Source organism: Oncorhynchus mykiss, chromosome 13 (assembly GCF_013265735.2).
Source record: "Oncorhynchus mykiss isolate Arlee chromosome 13, USDA_OmykA_1.1, whole genome shotgun sequence".
In the NCBI taxonomy this organism is placed as follows: domain Eukaryota; kingdom Metazoa; phylum Chordata; class Actinopteri; order Salmoniformes; family Salmonidae; genus Oncorhynchus; species Oncorhynchus mykiss.
This window is the reverse complement of record NC_048577.1, coordinates 13120669-13144070: the sequence shown is the minus strand read 5'-3', so window position 1 is coordinate 13144070 and position 23402 is coordinate 13120669. Positions and strand designations below refer to the sequence as shown.

Here is a 23402-nt window from a genome sequence, read left to right as displayed (position 1 = left end):
GGGGGGTGGGGATGGGAATGTGGTCCAGGGGGGGTGGGGATGGGAAAGTTCATGTGTCAATTAACACAGAGCCCATGGGAACTCCTAGCAGGGTTCTAGAACTCCAGACAGCCAGTGACTGATCAGGTCATGGGTGAGAACACAGGACTAATGGCATTATGATGGGCCATAACAAGGGAGCTGGGCTTTATACCCACGGAACATAAACCCATTATGACTTTACCACCACATGTAGTGAAAGCCCCTTGTTTGGCTAGGTATTATTCTGTTGATACAGGGTAGCTCTCAAACTCACATCCTCAGAGCTTAGCAAAACTCTATAGGACTACTTCAAATGTCTTCACCACCTTTCAAACACTCACCTGTAATAAACGTAAACCCTTTGAAGTTGTCAATGTCAATGGATCTTATGACCCAGCAGGTGTAGTTCAGTCTGGGCGGTTCTTGATGTTTAAAGAAAGATGTTTTTATGGTATTATGTCATGTTTTGTGTTGATCCCAGGAAGAGTAGCTGCTGCTTCAGCAACTGCTAATGGGGATCCTAATAAAATCCTAAATGCTAGGTGTGATATACTGACCATTATCATGGGAATTATGACACCTTCCAAGAGGTGAAGGCTGGGTTGGTTATTTCTTATAAAAGGCTGCCACCAACTCCAGTGTCTCGTAGCCCAGACTGACAGCAAGGTTTCCATTTGGAACCTTGAACCACTAAAATATAGACAACCAATTGATTATTGATTTATTTGCTGCGGAATAATTAGTGTTTTCTGAATCTGGAACAAAATATCAAAGATTTTCTCTTTTTGTTGGGGAAAAATGACTTTCTTCATCAACTTTGTGTTTTTGTCCACATTTTCTGCCGTGGCTTTGTCTCTTCCATTCCCTCACAACTCCATCAAGAGCGTTCCTAAGAATGGCGCGAGCCGGGACTTTGAATCATCCGGTAACGGTCCAGTCGACGAACAGGAGCCTATTCGGGGAACGGTCAAAGTAGTCAAACTCAACCCCAATAACCTGGGTCTGTCGGGTCTTTTTAGACGAGGCGGGATTTTCCCCCGGGGTGCGCCCGGTCCGAGGATGCCTTTCCCAGCCTTCTTGTCCATGGGTCGCCCTGGCCCTCTTGCGCTCCCTGACAAAGCAGCTGCGGTGCCTCTGCATCCACTGTCACATCTGCACCACGACAGTCAGGGCAATGGCGGGGTGGGTATGAAGAAGAGGCAAGGATTTGAGATGTGGCAGAGGGCCATGGATAAGAGCGACCACAGTAAGACCATGTCCATGTCGCTGCCCCTCAGTCTCAAAGACTCTGCCAACAGACAGAGCTGCGCCGCGGTGCCTTTTACTCAGGTGAGACCTTTCAATTTTGGTTAACAATGACAAAGATGGTATAGGACAGTAGGCCTAATGTTTAATCAAATTATTATACTAAATTAGAAAGTTAAAAGGGATATGTTTTAATAAGTAGGGCCTAATGCTTGAAACATCAAAATACGAAATGTTTATGCGAGTCTAATTTTTAAAAATCGATCTTCCATGTACAGCGGATAACGTCCGATGGCTGCGACGCGGTAACAGTCCACAACAAACTGTGCTTCGGTCAATGCAGTTCGCTGTTCATTCCCTCTGGTTGGGAGTCTGCCAGGCTGACGGGTGCAGGGGGACACCGCCGTGCGCCATGTTCCCGCTGCGCTCCATCCAAGGCTCACACGGTGACGGTGCCTCTGCGCTGTGGGATGGAGGTGCGGGAGAAGCGCGTGATGGTGGTGGAAGAATGCAAATGTGAAACTGGTCGTGAGGAGGGGAATATCGAGGCTGTGGCCTCCATGCACTTGTAACTGAAGATACTGTAGTTTAAGGGCGACATTTTCCAGGTGCAAAAGCTCTGTGCGAATTAGAAAACGCACACTGCGAAATTATAAGGAAGTTTATAGTATTTTTTGCACATTGCAACGCAACATTCTTGCACTACGACAATATCGCCCTAAATACTTGTTTCCCCCCTCACAGCACCTGCTCTAGCCTATTTTGATGACTCTATTCATCATTTTTGGACAGAAAATATTTATATTGTGATGTCAGATGTGGACATTGATTATGTGTATTGTATGTGTGAGTCTGAATTTCTAATTCAGAGAAAAACGATTTGGAGGCAAGTGCCACCAATGATTGTTGACAAGTGACTAACATTTTTAGTCATGAACATTTCTGTTCAACCCTGTGGCAGAATGAGTCATCCACTCCACAGTGTAATCATGTTGAATAACTTGTTTAGTTTCATCTGAACTGAACTGCATTTTGTTTTTGTGAAATAAAAATGTCAATCTATTTTTGGCTTGTTACTTGGTTTTACCCTTGATGTGCTTTGATTCATGCAAGAGAATCTACATAGAAAACATGTAGTATTCCAAGAGAATATACATAGAAAACATGTAGTATTCCAAGAGAATCTACATAGAAAACATGTAGTATTCCAAGAGAATCTACATAGAAAACATGTAGTATTCCAAGAGAATCTACATAGAAAACATGTAGTATTCCAAGAGAATATACATAGAAAACATGTAGTATTCCAAGAGAATCTACATAGAAAACATGTAGTATTCCAAGAGAATATACATAGAAAACATGTAGTATTCCAAGAGAATCTACATAGAAAACATGTAGTATTCCAAGAGAATCTACATAGAAAACATGTAGTATTCCAAGAGAATCTACATAGAAAACATGTAGTATTCCAAGAGAATATACATAGAAAACATGTAGTATTCCAAGAGAATATACATAGAAAACATGTAGTATTCCAAGAGAATCTACATAGAAAACATGTAGTATTCCAAGAGAATATACATAGAAAACATGTAGTATTCCAAGAGAATCTACATAGAAAACATGTAGTATTCTAAGAGAATCTACATAGAAAACATGTAGTATTCCAAGAGAATCTACATAGAAAACATGTAGTATTCCAAGAGAATATACATAGAAAACATGTAGTATTCCAAGAGAATATACATAGAAAACATGTAGTATTCCAGGAGAATATACATAGAAAACATGTAGTATTCCAAGAGAATATACATAGAAAACATGTAGTATTCCAAGAGAATATACATAGAAAACATGTAGTATTCCAGGAGAATATACATAGAAAACATGTAGTATTCTAAGAGAATCTACATAGAAAACATGTAGTATTCCAAGAGAATCTACATAGAAAACATGTAGTATTCCAAGAGAATATACATAGAAAACATGTAGTATTCCAAGAGAATATACATAGAAAACATGTAGTATTCCAGGAGAATATACATAGAAAACATGTAGTATTCCAAGAGAATATACATAGAAAACATGTAGTATTCCAAGAGAATATACATAGAAAACATGTAGTATTCCAGGAGAATATACATAGAAAACATGTAGTATTCCAAGCACTAAAGTATTCCAGTAGTATCGGCCTCCATGTTTTATTAAAATGTTTTAGTGCAGTTTCACCACACTCCAGTTACATCTGAAAGCAGTGAACTGCCCAAATGGCACCCTATTTGTTACGGTGCGTGAATGAGGACCCAAAAGCGAATCAACTTAAACAGAGCTTCTTTAATTACCAAACATAGGTAGGCTCAGATGGACCGGCAGATTCCGACAGGACAGGACAAGGTTACAGCAAACATGACGACAGTCTGGTTCAGGCATGAATGACACAAACAAACAAGAATCCGACAAGGACAGGAGCAGAAACAGAGAGAGATATAGGGGACTAATCAGAGGGAAAAAGGGAACAGGTGGGAAAAGGGGTGACGAGGTGGTTAGGAGGAGACAAGGCACAGCTGGGGGAAAGAGGGGGTGGAAAGGTAACCTAACAACGACCAGCAGAGGGAGACAGGGTGAAGGGAAAGGACAGAGACAAGACAACATGACAGTACATGACAGTACCCCCCCACTCACCGAGCGCCTCCTGGCGCACTCGAGGAGGAAACCTGGCGGCAACGGAGGAAATCATCAATCAGCGCACGGTCCAGCACGTCCCGAGAGGGAACCCAACTCCTCTCCTCAGGACCGTACCCCTCCCAGTCAACTAGGTACTGATGACCACGGCCCCGAGGACGCATGTCCAAGATTTTACGGACCCTGTAGATAGGTGCGCCCTCGACAAGGATGGGGGGGGGGGGGGGGGAAGACGAGCGGGGGCGCGAAGAACGGGCTTAACACAGGAGACATGGAAGACCGGGTGGACGCGACGAAGATATCGCGGAAGAAGAAGTCGCACTGCGACAGGATTAATGACCTGAGAGATACGGAATGGACCAATGAACCGCGGGGTCAACTTGCGAGAAGCCGTCTTAAGGGGAAGGTTCTGAGTGGAGAGCCAAACTCTCTGACCGCGACAATATCTAGGGCTCTTAGTTCTACGCTTATTAGCAGCTCTCACAGTCTGCGCCCTATAACGGCAAAGTGCAGACCTGACCCTCTTCCAGGTGCGCTCGCAACGTTGGACAAAAGCCTGAGCGGAGGGGACGCTGGACTCGGCGAACTGAGATGAGAACAACGGAGGCTGGTACCCGAGGCTACTCTGAAAAGGAGATAGCCCGGTCGCAGACGAAGGAAGCGAGTTGTGGGGGTATTCTGCCCAGGGGAGCTGTTCTGACCAAGACGCAGGGTTGCGAAAAGAAAGACTGCGTAAGATGCGACCAATAGTCTGATTGGCCCGTTCTGCTTGACCGTTAGACTGGGGGTGAAAGCCGGAAGAGAGACTGACGGAAGCCCCAATCAAACGGCAAAACTCCCTCCAAAATTGAGACGTGAATTGCGGACCTCTGTCCGAAACGACGTCTGACGGAAGGCCATGAATTCTGAAAACATTCTCGATGATGATTTGTGCCGTCTCTTTAGCAGAAGGAAGCTTAGCAAGGGGAATGAAATGAGCCGCCTTAGAGAACCTATCGACAACCGTAAGAATAACAGTCTTCCCCGCTGACGAAGGCAGTCCGGTGACAAAATCTAAGGCGATGTGAGACCACGGTCGAGAGGGAATAGGAAGCGGCCTGAGACGGCCGGCAGGAGGAGAGTTACCGGACTTAGTCTGCGCGCAGACCGAACAAGCAGCCACGAAACGACGCGTGTCATGCTCCCGGGTGGGCCACCAGAAACGCTGGCGAATGGAAGCAAGCGTACCCCGAACGCCAGGGTGGCCGGCTAACTTGGCAGAGTGAGCCCACTGAAGAACGGCCAGACGAGTAGGAACGGGAACGAAAAGAAGGTTCCTAGGACAAGCGCGCGGCGACGGAGTTTGAGTGAGTGCTTGCTTTACCTGCCTCTCAATTCCCCAGACAGTCAACCCGACAACACGCCCCTCAGGGAGAATCCCCTCGGGGTCAGTGGAGGCTACTGAAGAACTGAAGAGACGAGACAAAGCATCAGGCTTGGTGTTCTTAGAGCCCGGACGATAAGAAATCACGAACTCGAAACGAGCGAAAAACAGCGCCCAACGCGCCTGACGCGCATTAAGTCGTTTGGCAGAACGGATGTACTCAAGGTTCCTATGGTCAGTCCAAACGACAAAAGGAACGGTCGCCCCCTCCAACCACTGTCGCCATTCGCCTAGGGCTAACCGGATGGCGAGCAGTTCGCGGTTACCCACATCATAGTTACGTTCCGACGGCGACAGGCGATGAGAAAAATACGCGCATGGGTGGACCTTGTCGTCAGAGAGGGAGCACTGAGAAAGGATGGCTCCCACTCCCACCTCTGACGCGTCAACCTCGACAACGAACTGTCTAGAGACGTCAGGTGTAACAAGGATAGGAGCGGATGTAAAACGATTCTTGAGGAGATCAAAAGCTCCCTGGGCGGAAACGGACCACTTAAAGCACGTCTTGACAGAAGTAAGGGCTGTGAGAGGAGCTGCCACCTGACCGAAATTACGGATGAAACGACGATAGAAGTTCGCGAAGCCGAGAAAGCGCTGCAGCTCGACGCGTGACTTAGGGACGGGCCAATCAATGACAGCTTGGACCTTAGCGGGATCCATCTTAATGCCTTCAGCGGAAATAACAGAACCGAGAAATGTGACGGAGGAGGCATGAAAAGTGCACTTCTCAGCCTTCACAAAAAGACAATTCTCTAAAAGGCGCTGGAGGACACGTCGAACGTGCTGAACATGAATCTGGAGTGACGGTGAAAAAATCAGGATATCGTCAAGGTAAACGAAAACAAAGATGTTCAGCATGTCTCTCAGGACATCATTGACTAATGCCTGAAAGACAGCTGGAGCGTTAGCGAGGCCGAAAGGAAGAACCCGGTATTCAAAGTGCCCTAACGGAGTGTTAAACGCCGTCTTCCACTCGTCCCCCTCCCTGATGCGCACGAGATGGTAAGCGTTACGAAGGTCCAACTTAGTGAAAAACCTGGCTCCCTGCAGGATCTCGAAGGCTGAAGACATAAGAGGAAGCGGATAACGATTCTTCACTGTTATGTCATTCAGCCCTCGATAATCTATGCAGGGGCGCAGAGACCCGTCCTTCTTCTTGACAAAAAAAAACCCCGCTCCGGCGGGAGAGGAGGAGGGGACTATGGTACCGGCGTCAAGAGCTACAGACAAATAATCCTCGAGAGCCTTACGTTCGGGAGCCGACAGAGAGTATAGTCTACCCCGGGGGGGGGTGGTTCCCGGAAGGAGATCAATACTACAATCATACGACCGGTGTGGAGGAAGAGAGGTGGCCCTGGACCGACTGAACACCGTGCGCAGATCGTGATATTCCTCCGGCACCCCTGTCAAATCACCAGGCTCCTCCTGTGAAGAAGAGACAGAGGAAACAGGAGGGATAGCAGACATTAAACATTTCACATGACAAGAGACGTTCCAGGAGAGGATAGAATTACTAGACCAATTAATGGAAGGATTATGACAAACTAGCCAGGGATGGCCCAAAACAACAGGTGTAAAAGGTGAACGAAAAATTAAAAAAGAAATGGTTTCACTATGATTACCAGAAACAGTGAGGGTTAAAGGTAGCGTCTCACGCTGAATCCTGGGGAGAGGACTACCATCCAGGGCGAACAAGGCCGTGGGCTCCTTTAACTGTCTGAGAGGAATGTCATGTTCCCGAGCCCAGGTCTCGTCCATAAAACAGCCCTCCGCCCCAGAGTCTATTAAGGCACTGCAGGAAGCTGACGAACCGGTCCAGCGTAGATGGACCGACAAGGTAGTGCAGGATCTTGAAGGAGAGACAGGAGTAGTAGCGCTCACCAGTAGCCCTCCGCTTACTGACGAGCTCTGGCCTTTTACTGGACATGAAGTGACAAAATGACCAGCGGAACCGCAATAGAGACAGAGGCGGTTGGTGATTCTCCGTTCCCTCTCCTCAGTCGAGATGCGGATACCTCCCAGCTGCATGGGCTCAGCACCCGAGCCGGCAGAGGAAGATGGTAGTGATGCGGAGAGGGAGGCGACGGAGAGCGCGAGCTCCTTTCCACGAGCTCGGTGACGAAGATCAACCCGTCGCTCAATGCGAATAGCGAGTTCAATCAAGGAATCCACGCTGGAAGGAACCTCCCGGGAGAGAATCTCATCCTTTACCTCTGCGCGGAAACCCTCCAGAAGACGAGCGAGCAAGGCCGGCTCGTTCCAGCCACTGGAGACAGCAAGAGTGCGAAACTCAATAGAGTAGTCTGTTATGGATCGATTGCCTTGACATAGGGAAGACAGGGCCCTGGAAGCCTCCTCCCCAAAAACAGATCGATCAAAAACCCCGTATCATCTCCTCCTTAAAGTCTTGATACTGGTTAGTACACTCAGCCCTTGCCTCCCAGATTGCCGTGCCCCACTCACGAGCCCGTCCAATAAGGAGAGATATGACGTAGGCGACACGAGCAGTGCTCCTGGAGTAAGTGTTGGGCTGGAGAGAAAACACAATATCACACTGGGTGAGGAACGAGCGGCATTCAGTGGGCTCCCCAGAGTAACACGGCGGGTTATTGATTCTGGGCTCCGGAGATTCGAAAGCCCTGGAAGTGGCCGGTGGATCGAGGCGGAGATGGTGAACCTGTTCTGTGAGGTTGGAGACTTGGGTGGCCAGGGTCTCAACGGCATGTCGAGCAGCAGACAATTCCTGCTTGTGTCTGCCTAGCATCGCTCCCTGGATCTCGACGGCTGAGTGGAGAGGATCCGAAGTCGCTGGGTCCATTCTTGGTCGGATTCTTCTGTTACGGTGCGTGAATGAGGACCCAAAAGCGAATCAACTTAAACAGAGCTTCTTTAATTACCAAACATAGGTAGGCTCAGATGGACCGGCAGATTCCGACAGGACAGGACAAGGTTACAGCAAACATGACGACAGTCTGGTTCAGGCATGAATGACACAAACAAACAAGAATCCGACAAGGACAGGAGCAGAAACAGAGAGAGATATAGGGGACTAATCAGAGGGAAAAAGGGAACAGGTGGGAAAAGGGGTGACGAGGTGGTTAGGAGGAGACAAGGCACAGCTGGGGGAAAGAGGGGGTGGAAAGGTAACCTAACAACGACCAGCAGAGGGAGACAGGGTGAAGGGAAAGGACAGAGACAAGACAACATGACAGTACATGACACTATTTCTTATTTAGTGCATTATAGTCAGACGTAGTGCACTCTATAGGGGATAGGGTGCCATTTGGGATGAAGAGCTGGTGTGTACACAAGCATTGAACATGGGCACTTTAGAGGAGCAAACAGAGGGAATTGTTTCAGCATGAGACACTGCATTATGTATCAGGCATCTTGTCTCTTTCTCCCCTGGCTCTTTCACTGTGGTGGGAATTCTTCTTGACATCCTTAAAGCCACAATCTGGAGTTTGTGTTTCAGCAAAACGGTGGCCCCGCCACACTACTTGGTTTGGTATAAAACTGAGGGATAATGTGACCACTCTAAAATGAAAATCTGTTGTACCAATGATTCTTTAAGGTTATACTGAGCTTATGAGGCATTTATAAGTTCCATTCCTCAACAATCAATGGGTATATAATTAGTTGACATTACTATTGAACAGTGTCCCAGATCTCAGACTGTAGCTTTTAAACCTGCAGATGCACTTGAATGTTTTCAGTTAGGGGCCTAAAACAAGTATTATTCATTTATTTCCTGGAACCTGGACCTTTGTGCGTGTGTGTGTGTGTGTGTGTGTGTGTGTCTGGTAAAATGAACTCATCCCACACATCCATACATCCCCAGTGGAATATAAAGGAGGCTCTTCTTTACATTGTGTAGCCTGGCCTTGGCATGCTGTCAATAACACCGCTTACTTACTTACTCACAGCAATTTGCATTCAGTGTTTTATAAAGCTATGGGGGATGCTTGCATTGATTGAGGCCCATGGATTTAGGCCTACATTTGCATTTGCAAAGGGTTGACGGCTATATTTCCACAAAAGAGTTTGACGAGAATAATATTTGCTCTGGACTTAACATATAGAATAAAATAAGGGGGTCTGGTTAGTAAGGAGGGGAAGGTCTGGGCTGTTGTTATTTCTCATCTCCGTTGAGTGGGGAGGTTACGAGGGTAAACTAACACATCCAATCAGAGTTGCCTCAGCTCTGAGGCCTACATCTCCATCATCCATCTGACGTGCTAATGATCAAGATATTTAATCAACAGACTGACTGGATATTCCAAGACTGAATGTTGCATGTTTGCATGCTTAATTTACATAATGTTGAAAGGGAGGTAATCTCGGTATATAGTGAGGGGGGGGGGGGGGGGGGGGGGTCGTGCAGTATATGCTGGGAAGTACTGAGGGATCTTGAGATTGTGATCTCATGAGCAAAAAGCTTCATATCTCTTCACCCTATATCTTCCCCTTCTCCTCACATTCCATGTGACTCATCTTCCTTCCTCTCTTCTCTGGAGAGAGAGAGAGGGAGGAGATAGAAGAGAGGTAAGGGGGAGGGTGATGGGAACACAGGAGGAACACTAGAGTATAGAGGGGGAGAGAGAGAGGGGGACAGAGAGAAGGGGAGAGTAAAAGAAAGGGTACAGGATGGAGGAGGGGGGTCGGGCGTGATTGGAACAAACAAGGAGCACTAGAGTGCGCCCACTTAGCGAGACAGATGTCAGCCCTCTTGCATTGTGGGAGCTTCGTCGAGCACTCCTGCGTTTTTAAAGATGGCCTGGTTCCCATGGCGAGGGAGGGAGGGAATAGGGGCAGAGTGACGACGATGGGGGGGCTTATTCGTTTTTTAGTGTGGGCACAGCGACGCTGCTAAGTTCAACGCCTGGGGGATCCGATCATCGTCATGGCGGATCGCTAAGTGGCCTAGTTAACGCCAAAAGACAAACAATGAGGCTCAGAGTTTACACTTTCTTCAGGGGTCCCAGAGTTTAGTGGGAAGAATTGTAGTGAAGTGATCACATTTCAAGTGCTCCGTGCAATTAGAATAGGTTAGAATAGGTTCATTGTCCCCATTTTAGAGTCAGCGATTAGAAGCCCATTCCATTTGCATTCGTAGTCATTTATACTGAACAAAAATATAAACGCAAGATGTAAAGTGTTGGTCCCATGTTTCATGAGCTGAAATTAAAAGATTGCAGACATTTTCCGTACGCACAAAAAGCTTATTTCTCAAAAATGTAATGCCCAAATTTGTTTACATCCCTACTAGTGAGCATTTCTCATTTGCCAAGATAATCCATCCACCTGACTGGTGTGGCATATCAAAAAGCTGATGAAACAGCATGATCATTACACAGGTTCACCTTGTGCTGGGGACAATAAAAGGCCACTCTGAAATGTGCAGTTTTGTCTTACAACACAATGCCACAGAAGTCTCAAGTTTTGAGGGAGTGTGCAGTTGGCATGCTGACTGCAGGTATGTCCACCAGAGTTGTTGCCAGAGAATTTTATGTTCATTTCTCTACCATAAGCTGCCTCCAACTTCATTTTAGAGAATTTACAACCGCAGACCGTGTATCCACACCAGCCTAGGACGTCCAAATCCGGCTTCTTCACCTGCGGGATCGTCTGATACCAGCCACCCGGCCAGCTGATGAAACTGAGGAGTATTTCTGTCTGTAATAATGCTCTTTTGTGGGGAAAAAAACTCATTCTGACTGGCAGAGCCTGGCTCCCAAGTGGGTGGGCTTGGCTCCCCAGTGGGTGAGCCTATGCCCTCCCAGGTCCACCCTTGGCTGCTCCCCTGCCCATTTATGTGAAATCCATATATTAGGGCCTAATGAATTTAGTTAAATGGACTGATTTCCTTATATGAACTGTAACTCAGTAAAATCATTGAAATTGTTGCATGTTGCGTTAATTATATACAGTACATCCGGAAAGTATTCAGGCCCCTTGACTTTTTCCACATTTTGTAACGTTACAGAAAATATTTTTTTCCCTCATCAATTTACACACAATATTGAAATTTACACACAATACACCGCATATTGAAAAAGTAAAAACAGGTTTTTAGAAATGTTTGCAAATGTATCAATGTTTTTTTTTATGGAAATATCATATTTACATAAGTATTCAAACCTACTCAGCCTGATATCCCCATGTCTTTGAGCTGTGTGGTGGGTTCTGCTCCTTGAAGCACCTTTGGCATCGTTACAGCCTCTCTCTGTACTTTGTCCTTTCATCGTTCCCTTGATCCTGACTAGTCTCCCAGTCCCTGCCACTGAAAAACATCCCCACAGCATGATGCTGCCACCACTATGCTTCACCGTAGGGATGGTGCCAGGTTTCCTCCAGATGTGACACTCAGCATTCAGGCCAAAAAGTTCAATCTTGGTTTCATCATACCAGAGAATCTTGTTTCTCATGGTCTGAGAGTCCTTTAGGTGCCTTTGGGCAAACTCCAAGCGGCCTGTCATGTACCTTTTACTGAGGAGTGGTTTCCATCTGACCACTCTACCATAAAGGCCTGATTGGTGGAGTGCTGCAGAGATGGTTGTCCTTCTGGAAGGTTCTCCCATCTCCACATCGGAACTCTGGTGCTCTGACAGATTCACCATCAGGTTCTTGGTCACCTCCCTGACCAAGGCCCTTCTTCCCCGATTGCTCAGTTTGGCTGGGTGGCCAGCTCTAGAATGAGCCTTGGTGGTTCCAAACTTCTTCCATTTAAGAATGATGGAGGCCACTGTGTTCTTGGGGACCTTCAATGCTGCAGACATTTTTTGGTACCCTTCCCCAGATCTGTGCCTTGACACAATCCTGTCTCGGAGCTCTACGGACAATTCCTTCGACCTCGTGGCTTGGTTTTTGCTCTGACATGCACTGTCAACTGTGGGACCTTATATAGACAGGTGTGTGCTTTTCCAAATCATGTACAATCTATTGATGGTGGACTCCAATCAAGTTGTAGAAACACCTCAAGGATGATCAATGAAAAGAGGATGCACCTGAGCTCAATTTCAAGTCTCATAGCAAAGTGTCTGAAATACTTATGTAAATAATAAAAGGTATTTCTGTTATTATTTTTAATACATTTGCAAACATTTCTAAAAACCTCTTTTCGCTTTCTCATTATGGGGTATTGTGTGTAGATTAATGAGGAAAAATATTATATTTATTTAATCAATTTTAGAATAAGGCTGTAACGTAACAAAATGTGGAAATAGTCAAGGGGTCTGAATACTTTCCGAATGCACTAAATTTGTTCAGGAGATTGTAAATCTCACCGTGTACCTTACTGAATATTGGTGGTTAATTAGTTCACCTCTCAGTTATCCCATAAACATGAGTTAACCAGAACCACCAAGAAAACCAGACCTGCGATCTTTGACCTGACCAGCTTGGCCCTCAGAGCCTTTTGGAGCAACCCGTTTTATTGGTAGTTAGACCTACTCAGCCTGATATCCCCATGTCTCTGAGCTGTGTGGTTGGTTCTGCTCCTTCAGACCTCCGACAGTGGGGCTAATTGAAAGGCTCCGGATGGCATGGCAGAGGACCGGACCTTCCCCAAACGCCTGAGGCTTTCCTGGGCTTTAGATGTTGAAATGCCAGGCTAGAGGAGTCAGTTGCTAGGTCCTGGGCAGTAGGCGATAGCTGGTAGAATAACTGGTCTTTACACCAATACAGTGGTAGATACATTCTATGGCACTAACGACAGGAGCAGCTGGGCAGGGAGACAGTGCCTGGGGGCTGTGCCAGCTTGCCGGGTGCTGGGGGGGGGCAGAGATGGGTGTAGCCGGGGGGGTGGGGATGGGCACAATAATGAGTAGGACTTGGAGATGTGTGCCAGTAATGGTGCCAGTCTGCCAGTCTATGAAACCTCTTTCACAATTAGTGGAGCAAAGAGACTTGCTGTGGATAGTATTATACTACATCCTCACTTATTGTCAGATGAGATCCTCGCACTCTGCTAACAGTATCAAGCTGAGACAGAAGAATCCCTCTGGTTGTTAGTGAATTGAAAGAGAAGGGTTCATTCATAGATGCTATCATGGGCCAGGTTCTAGTGGGTCTTACTGTGTCCGATAACATTCTCAAACCATGGATTCATCCCAAATGCCACCCTATTTCATATGTAGTGCACTACTTTTGACCAAGGCCCATAGGGTGGGCCCTGGTCAAAAGTAGGGAAACAAATATAGTGTGGGATTTGGGCCACACCCGCCATGTTCCTGGACAGGTGACCACTCTTCCATATATCCAGTGGAACTGGAGTGTAGGATAGAATAGAATCAGTATTTTGGATGTCGTCAGTCGGCTGTTCAGGAGCTGCCATTGTCCCCCTGTCTCTCCCTCTCCTTCCTTCCCTGTGTGTGTGTGTGTGATGATAATGATGTTGTCATTGTGGTGGCAGGTGCAGGGCTGTGTGAGCTGCAGGTGACGTCTCTCGTCGTTCCCTTAATGATTCCAATTAACATAATCAAGACCTGGCAGGGCGAAGAGAATGGAGACCGCTGCACCTCCTCTCTCGTCTTGCCCTGTTTCTCCCCCTCTTCCTCCTCCTCCTCCTCCTCACCCTGCTGTGGGCTTTCATCACCGCACGTCGCCATGGCGCCCGCCCCATGCCATCATCCATCCATCGGGTTCCTGTCACACACGCACACACATATTTGATACACACAGACACACATGCAAATACACACACACACCACTCACCATTTCTCCTCATGGTCAGAAAAACAGGCACAGCTCTCTCCCCCCTCCCCTGCCAGTTGCCACGACGATCGCTACCCGCCACCGCTTTAAAAAAACATGCCGTCTAAAAGCTCCTAAACGGTCTACTTCAGAAGCACTTAAGAGAATCTCCACTCAACTTATTGTCTAACGACGACAGGAAGGAGAGAGGGAGGATTGCCAGGTTCTAACGAGGCGGGATAAGATCGTTGTTTTGTTCTGGTTTTCTTTCCCCTGTTTTTTTTTTGCAGAGGGAGCTGGGTAGTGGCTCTGGGTAGTGGCTCTGGGTAGTGGCTCTGGGTAGTGGCTCTGGGTAGTGGCTCTGGGTAGTGGCTCTGGGTAATGGCTCTGGGTAGTGGCTCTGGGTAGTGGCTCTGGGTAGTGACTCTGGGTAGTGGCTCTGGGTAGTGGCTCTGGGTAATGGCTCTGGGTAGTGGCTCTGGGTAGTGGCTCTGGGTAGTGACTCTGGGTAGTGGCTCTGGGTAGTGGCTCTGGGTAGTGACATGTCACACATGGTTTTAGGACAGAGGCGGCGAGCGCTTGTTGGCACGGGAGCAAGGGTGGCAGGGATAAAAGGGTCCTATCGTTTTGGATACGGGTGTAGTGTGGGTGAGTCTGGGATACTGTAAAAGCCTCCAGCTGGGTCGGTGAGTGACAGACTCAGGGGATCCAGGGGCGATCTCCTTCTGCTCAGAATGTGGAGTTAACTGTTGTAAGTAAGTGCAGAGAGAAAGTAGTCTTGCTTTGCCAAACTCAAGTGTTAATGGATTGGGTGTCAGACTCAGCAGGTGGGGAGAAGAGACTACAGAAAACGTCTCTTCCACTGATCCCCTGCATCCATCTGTGTCGCTCAGATAAGAAACAGGGAGACTGTATTCATTCATTTAGAATATGCGTGACACATACCGACATGCATCATGAAGGACTAGTTCAGCCAAAGGTCAAGTTCACCTTATTTTCCATAACACTAGCAAGTATCCAATCAAGCATAGTAACGTGTAGAAGCACAACATTCCAGTCGGAACATACAGGACCATTCCAGATCCATTACAACATTTATTCTACTCTATTTCTCATGATGCATCAAAAGAATGGGTTTCACCATCCAGATTCATTCCTCCAAATCTCTCACAGAACAAAGTGAAGGACAGAGTGGGAACGACCGAACAAGGCCAAGATGGAGACATTGATCTGGCCGACTAAGGTGATCTAAATTATAGGAACATATCAAACCCTTTTGGTTTCCTGCTTTCATCTAACCAAGCCTGGTTCTAGCTGACAGCAGTGTGTGTGTGTGTGTGTGTGTGTGTGTGTGTGTGTGTGTGTGTGTGTGTGTGTGTGTGTGTGTGTGTGTGTGTGTGTGTGTGTGTGTGTGTGTGTGTGTGTGTGTGTGTGTGTGTGTGTGTGTGTGTGTGTGTGTGTGAGAGAGGGAGTTGGATTTGTCTATTTGTTAGTTGGCATGGGGGCACTTTCACTCGTCCAGACCTCCAGAAAATCCATCATGACGTCTGTGAGAAAACCTTTGATGAGTTTATGTCTGTGTTCCAAGTGACTCCCTATTCCCTTTAAAGTGCATGTCAAAAGTAGGGAATAGGGTGCCTTTTGGGACATCTGTCTACCCGCAGCTCCATTTTCCTGCATTTCTCAGCCAATCCATTCCAATGTCTTCCTCTATCCATGGTTCAGAGATGTCCCAAGACCAGAAGCCAACAGTGGGAAGGGTTGTGAGGACCCGCCAAACATGGTAGATACGATAGGTGTAGTAATCTGACTCCAGACACTTTTAGTTCTTTTGAAGTGGGCTTTTATGTGATGGCACACACACACACACACACACACACACTTTTACGACATTGTAAAATGCGTCTGATTGAAATCGAATGGAGTGGTTGAGTGGAGTAGTTTGGTGATCTGGCCACCGGCAGGGTTTGAGCGGGAGAGAAAGAAAGAGAGAGGCAGAGAGAGTGAGGGAGGAAGGCAAAGTGAGAGAGGCAGAGAGAGAGAGAGAGAAGCTTAGAGTGAGAGAGGGAGGGAGGAATGGAAAGAGAGAGAGAGAGGGAGAGAGAGGCTTAGAGTGAGAGAGAGAGGGAGGGAGGAACGGAAAGAGAGGCAGAGAGAGAGAGAGAGCGGGAGGGAGAGAGAAACAGAAAGAGAGAGGCAGAGAGAGAGAGAGGGAGTTATAATCCTGGTGGAGCGCTGATTTCGCCAGGCCAGACGAATCGCCTCCAGGATCCTGTCACCATCTCTATGAAGATAAATGGTATCATTAAACAGGCTCTGTCATCGATTAAACATCCTGTTGGAATCCTGTTTTTTTATGTGGAAATACAAAATTGCAATGGATAATGTTCAACATGATTCAACGTTTCAGGGTTTGTAACAGAGGGGCCAATAACATTCCAGAATTCAGATAAAGCTGCAGCGGTTTTAACCTTTACTTGTGTTACTGCCAAAAAACGGTGTTTCACACCAAGCAAGTTGAGTTGAATACATGTTGTTATTACTGGGACTATGTCATAATGGCTGATTATGATTGTTACAATACCCACTACTAGCAGCTACAATACTATTAGTACCAACGGCAATATGAGATCCATTCATGATAAATACACACTGAAATGCCATGGAGATGGATGTGTGTCTACAAAAGCTCACAGGCATTGTTGCGTTGGCCGTGAGGTGTGTGTGTTTGTGAGGGCCTGAGTGTGTGTGTGGTGTGGATGGGAGAGTACACAGAGAAGGAGTAAAAGTGTGTGAGTGAGTGATTAGATTAGGTCTGTCTGTCTTTGTGTGTATGCATTCATATGTGTGTATCTGTAGTGTGTGTGCTTTCTTGCCTGCATGTGTGTGTGTGTGCCACAGAGAGAGGAAGTATAAGGGGGTGCAGGTGGCATGGAGCAGGCTGGCACGGGCGGGCACGGGCCCACTGTCCCCTGGCAATGCCAACACCATCTGTCATGGAGAGGAACATCTGCAGCCCAAGGTGCCCTTGTCACCCAGCGTTAGAGTAACCAGTTTGGCGTTTCCATTGGAAGCGACCTGGCATAGCCAGAGCCACGCAATTTATGTGTGTGTTTGTGTCTGTATGTGTGTTTGTGTGAGGGAGGGAGGGTGTGTGTGTGTGTGTGTGTGTGTGTGTGTGTGTGTGTGTGTGTGTGTGTGTGTGTGTGTGTGTGTGTGTGTGTGTGTGTGTGTGTGTGTGTGTGTATTAGAGTACCAAAGCCAAAACAACATGGCTGTGCAAAGCGTTGACCCAGCTGGACCCCAGTTGCATGCAGAGTCATGTCCCCTCCTGATGCTAGTGTGCCACTACATCCACACCACTGCCAGACTTAGCCCTGCAAGCCCTCTCTCCTACCCTCCTGCCTCTCCTCTCCTCTGATGTCTCCTCTCCACTGGTGTCTCCTCTCCTCCGGTGTCTCTCCTCTCCTCCCGTGTCTCTCCTCTCCTGTGTCTCTCCTTTCCTGTGTCTCTCCTTTCCTGTGTCTCTCCTCTCCTCCTGTGTCTCTCCTTTCCTCCTGTGTCTCTCCTCTCCTCCTGTGTCTCTCCTCTCCTCCGGTGTCTCTCCTCTCCTCCTGTGTCTCTCCTTTCCTGTGTCTCTCCTCTCCTCCTGTGTCTCTCCTCTCCTCCTGTGTCTCTCCTCTCCTCCTGTGTCTCTCCTCTCCTCCTGTGTCTCTCCTCTCCTCCTGTGTCTCTCCTCTCCTCATGTGTCTCTCCTCTCCTCCTGTGTCTCTCCTCTCCTCCTGTGTCTCTCCTCTCCTCTGGTGTCTCTCCTCTCCTCTGGTGTCTCTCCTCTCCTCCGGTGTCTCTCCTCTCCTCATGTGTCTCTCCTCTCCTCATGTGTCTCTCCTCTCCTCATGTGTCTCTCCTCTCCTCATGTGTCTCTCCTCTCCTCCTGTGTCTCTCCTCTCCTCCTGTGTCTCTCCTCTCCTCCTGTGTCTCTCCTCTCCTCCGGTGTCTCTCCTCTCCTCCTGTGTCTCTCCTCTCCTCCTGTGTCTCTCCTCTCCTCCTGTGTCTCTCCTCTCCTCCTGTGTCTCTCCTCTCCTCCTGTGTCTCTCCTCTCCTCCTGTGTCTCTCCTCTCCTCCTGTGTCTCTCCTCTCCTCCTGTGTCTCTCCTCTCCTCATGTGTCTCTCCTCTCCTCATGTGTCTCTCCTCTCCTCATGTGTCTCTCCTCTCCTCATGTGTCTCTCCTCTCCTCCTGTGTCTCTCCTCTCCTCCTGTGTCTCTCCTCTCCTCCTGTGTCTCTCCTCTCCTCATGTGTCTCTCCTCTCCTCCGGTGTCTCTCCTCTCCTCCTGTGTCTCTCCTCTCCTCCTGTGTCTCTCCTCTCCTCCTGTGTCTCTCCTCTCCTCCTGTGTCTCTCCTCTCCTCCTGTGTCTCTCCTCTCCTCCTGTGTCTCTCCTCTCCTCCTGTGTCTCTCCTCTCCTCCTGTGTCTCTCCTCTCCTCATGTGTCTCTCCTCTCCTCATGTGTCTCTCCTCTCCTCATGTGTCTCTCCTCTCCTCCTGTGTCTCTCCTCTCCTCCTGTGTCTCTCCTCTCCTCCTGTGTCTCTCCTCTCCTCCTGTGTCTCTCCTCTCCTCATGTGTCTCTCCTCTCCTCCTGTGTCTCTCCTCTCCTCCTGTGTCTCTCCTCTCCTCCTGTGTCTCTCCTCTCCTCCTGTGTCTCTCCTCTCCTCCTGTGTCTCTCCTCTCCTCATGTGTCTCTCCTCTCCTCATGTGTCTCTCCTCTCCTCATGTGTCTCTCCTCTCCTCATGTGTCTCTCCTCTCCTCATGTGTCTCTCCTCTCCTCCGGTGTCTCTCCTCTCCTCCGGTGTCTCTCCTCTCCTCCTGTGTCTCTCCTCTCCTCCTGTGTCTCTCCTCTCCTCCTGTGTCTCTCCTCTCCTCTGGTGTCTCTCCTCTCCTCCTGTGTCTCTCCTCTCCTCATGTGTCTCTCCTCTCCTCATGTGTCTCTCCTCTCCTCCGGTGTCTCTCCTCTCCTCCGGTGTCTCTCCTCTCCTCCTGTGTCTCTCCTCTCCTCCTGTGTCTCTCCTCTCCTCCTGTGTCTCTCCTCTCCTCCGGTGTCTCTCCTCCTGTGTCTCTCCTCCTCTTTTTGTCTGTAATGTATTTTTCGTTATGTGTCGGACCCCCCAGGAAGACTAGCTGTCATCATTGCGTCAGCTATTGTGCATCCAAATCAATCTCCTCTCCTTTCCTCTCCTCTCATCTCCTGCGTCTCTCCTCTCTTCTCCTCTGCTATATTCTGGCACTCACCACTTCTCTCTCCAGTTCTATCTCCCTTTTTTTCGTCCCTCTGAAAAAAAAGCAGATGGTCCCTCTTTCCCCACTCCTTCTTTTCATCCCCCTCTCCATCTCATACATCTCCCCCCTCTTCTCATCCTTTCATCTACATCTAGCAGGTGTATGACTGATCCTGACTGGCTGACCACCTGTCCATCCTCTTCTCTCCTTCCTCTCTCCCTCTTTCTCTCTCCTCTCTCTTATAAAATATATAGTCTAGAAGAGTGTATGTGTTTGTTAATGAGTGTGTGTGTGTTTGTTTATGTCCCTATCATGCTCAGTGCATCATACTTCAATCCTCTGTACTGTGGTTAGATGAGATCTCTACTCAACCAGAACCCACGCCCTTTCATGTTCATCCCAAATGGTTCCCTATTCCCTATGGAGGCATCCCAAATGGTTCCCTATTCCCTATGTAGTGCACTACTTTTGACCAGGGCCCATAGGGAATAGTGAGCTATTTGGGACATATCATCAGTGACTCATTCTCAGTGACTATCAGTATTCTCTGAACATTACCAACTGCTGAAGGTCCCGAAGATTCTGCACATGTTCGGAATTCTCTATTTGCAAAGTCTCTATCTACCAATAGTAGAGAACAGGCTACTCTGGCGATTGGTACTTGTTTAATTAATAAAGTTAGACCAAAGCTGAATAAATGTCTGCAAGAGCACATAACGATAGTATTGTACATAATAGAACCAAATAATAGCATAGGTTGTCACTGTAAAATAAAAAAACAGCACATCATTTATTTTGACATTTTAGGATGATTGTGGGAACCTACTCATTTTCCTCTCATGCAGCCTCAACTCAACAGCTCGCGCCACTAGGCAAAATAAGTGGTTTGATTTGAACAAAACGCAGTTAGGTTATGTTACAGTTTAACAGCATCTGTTCTAAAATCAGCTCACTGTACATAACCAAACAATATCCAAATGCATATTCCCATGAAACTGATTGATTTCAAATGATTGGCATGAAGATGCTGCATGGGCGTTTCACCGGGAAAACTTGAACAAGTGTCGTTCACGATTGACAATGAAAAATGTGATAATAATAATAAATTCATCATCTGAAGGGAGGGTCAACAAAAATGTGTGCGTAAAGTAGAGGTAAAGAAAACACATGCGCATAACATGATATGAATCTTTCCAGCGGGATCCTGGGGGGAAGAACGAGGCGGTGACCTACGGATCCGCAGCCTCGGCCGATTAAAAATGACTCACCGGTAGTTACTTAAGGAAACCACATGGCGGCAGTATAAAACACTGCACTGTGTTCTGTTTTGACGTAGATTAACAAACTTCTGGCTGTGATTGTATGGTTTAGTGGTAGTAGCAGCGTGTGTATATGTATTTGTCCGTGTTCTTTTTCACATAAGTGTGTGTTCTTGTGTATCTAAAGCACTGACTGATCCAGAATACTAAACACTGTCTCACAAAACAGGTCAAGTTTCAGAACGAGATAGCATGTTGAATATTTACTCATACAGGCGGCTATTTTTGAGGCAGAAAAATCATTATGGAAATGTATCTCATAACATGGTTTAATAGGTAAGCCTATAGAGCCGGTGTTTGGCCTAAAGGCATGAAGGGGTGAAATAAGAGAGGTGTTCATGTTAGACTGACGCTTTGGCCTAAAGCTAGCTGGTCTGGACAAAGGTAGAGATTCTGCTGCCACGTATACTTCCGTTGCACACACACACACACACACGCACACACACACACATGCACATACACACGCGCACAAGTAAGGAAGCAAACACACGCCCTGTCACACTTATTAATTTCAAACGCCAAGTCTCACTTAAAGCAGCATCTTTGTTCTGTACCACTTCAAGCACACTCACTTTCTCTACAGACCAGAAGGTACGTTTTCAGTTTAACGTTTAGTTTTCTCTTCCCCAATTTTTTTTGGCTTGGCATACAAAGGTTTTGTTTTTTTCTCTTCCCCCCCCATCGACACTTTAAAAGTGGAGCAGAGAGAGTGTGTGAGAGAGAGACATAAAGAACAGAGACAGGGAAGCGTAGTTCATTGCTAATCAATACGATTTCTCTCCTGCAACCCAAGTTTTCCCCCGTGGGCCCTCTGCATTCAAGACGAGCCAAGGCGAGCAGAGCTTGGCATTGTGCAGCACGCCTTAAAACGAAACACCTGCGAGGTGGTGGAAGAAGACGTGAAAAAAAAAATAGCCCAGTTATTTCGTAGCTCTTAAAAATGTTGGCACGTGTTCCATGAGATTTTCGGGGGAACAAAAAAAAAAGCTATCAAATCCAACTGAAGACAAAAGAAGGTTGTTTTGCTCTGCAGATAGAGGTGCCTTTACACTAAACATAGTTGACAGTTGGACTTCAGTTTGTTATCATTCTCATATCGAAAAAACATATTTGTCCTGTGTCAGCCCTCATACAATGTGAAGAGATTTTGTTATTTAGGATTTGACAAATATGTACAGTGTAGATAGAGAGATTTGAGAGATGGGTATAGGGGAATTTGGGAGTGTATGAGAGGGAAAGGAGATTGGGAGAGAAGGAGAGGGAAAAGAGATTGGGAGAGAAGGAGAGGGAAAGAGATTGGGAGAGAAGGATAGGGAAAGAGATTGGGAGAGAAGGAGAGGGAAAGAGATTGGGAGAGAAGGAGAGGGAAAGAGATTGGGAGAGAAGGAGAAGGAAAAGAGATTGGGAGAGAAGGAGAGGGAACAAGATTGGGAGAGAACGAGAGGGAACAAGATTGGGAGAGAAGGAGAGGTAACGAGATTGGGAGAGAAGGAGAGGGAAAGAGATTGGGAGAGAAGGAGAGGGAAAATAAATTGGGAGAGAAGGAGAGGGAAAAGAGATTGGGAGAGAAGGAGAGGGAAAAGAGATTGGGAGAGAAGGAAAGAGATTGGGAGAGAAGGAGAGGGAACAAGATTGGGAGAGAATGAGAGGTAAAGAGATTGGGAGAGAAGGAGAGGGAAAAGAGATTGGGAGAGAAGGAGAAGGAAAGAGATTGGGAGAGAAGGAGAGGGAAAAGAGATTGGGAGAGAAGGAGAAGGAAAGAGATTGGGAGAGAAGGAGAGGGAAAAGAGTGGGAGAGAAGGAGAAGGAAAGAGATTGGGAGAGAAGGAGAGGGAAAGAGATTGGGAGAGAAGGAGAGGGAAAGAGATTGGGAGAGAAGGAGAGGGAAAGAGATTGGGAGAGAAGGAGAGGGGAAAGAGATTGGGAGAGAAGGAGAGGGGAAAGAGATTGGGAGAGAAGGAGAGGGAAAGAGATTGGGAGAGAAGGATAGGGAAAGAGATTGGGAGAGAAGGAGAGGGGAAAGAGATTGGGAGAGAAGGAGAGGGGAAAGAGATTGGGAGAGAAGGAGAGGGAAAGAGATTGGGAGAGAAGGAGAGGGGAAAGAGATTGGGAGAGAAGGAGAGGGGAAAGAGATTGGGAGAGAAGGAGAGGGAAAGAGATTGGGAGAGAAGGAGAGGGAAAGAGATTGGGGGAGAAGGAGAGGGAAAGAGATTGGGAGAGAAGGAGAGGGAAAGAGATTGGGAGAGAAGGAGAGGGAAAGAGATTGGGAGAGAAGGAGAGGGAAAGAGATTGGGAGAGAAGGAGAGGAAAAGAGATTGGGAGAGAAGGAGAGGAAAAGAGATTGGGAGAGAAGGATGAGGTAAATAAACCAGATGGTCGTTATTGGCATGCATTTCTCTCTTAAATCTGTTTTCTGCTGTTTATCATGTAGGGAAAAGTTTAACCCTCTTATAACCTCTGTCCCTATCTGACCCCCGAGCTATCCCAGAACCTCCTTATTCTATCATCACTTTCTTCTCTCTCTTCTTCCCACCCATCTCTGCATTCCTCTAAAACACCATCCCTGTCTTTCCTAATCCCCTCAACCAACTGACATGATTGAATGCACACGCCCACACACACACACTGCTGCCTAAACTAGCGCATCCCCCCCCTCACACACACAGGTCCAATTCAGACACAGGAGGGTGAACAGGGTCTATTAAAGCCCCAGTCTATTGATTTACATGCCACACTGTG

At 47.4% G+C, this 23402-nt stretch overlaps 1 protein-coding gene across 1 annotated transcript; it reads left to right on the top strand.

The window, feature by feature from the left end:
* The first annotated feature begins 133 nt into the window (after positions 1 to 133).
* On the top strand, positions 134 to 2328 carry LOC110487275 (DAN domain family member 5-like). The gene is made up of 2 exons (XM_021559193.2): positions 134 to 1350; positions 1545 to 2328. Exons 1-2 carry the CDS (start codon positions 820 to 822, stop codon positions 1836 to 1838), a joined length of 825 nt encoding a protein of 274 aa, XP_021414868.2. The 5' UTR covers positions 134 to 819; the 3' UTR covers positions 1839 to 2328.
* Positions 2329 to 23402: the final 21074 nt, after the last annotated feature.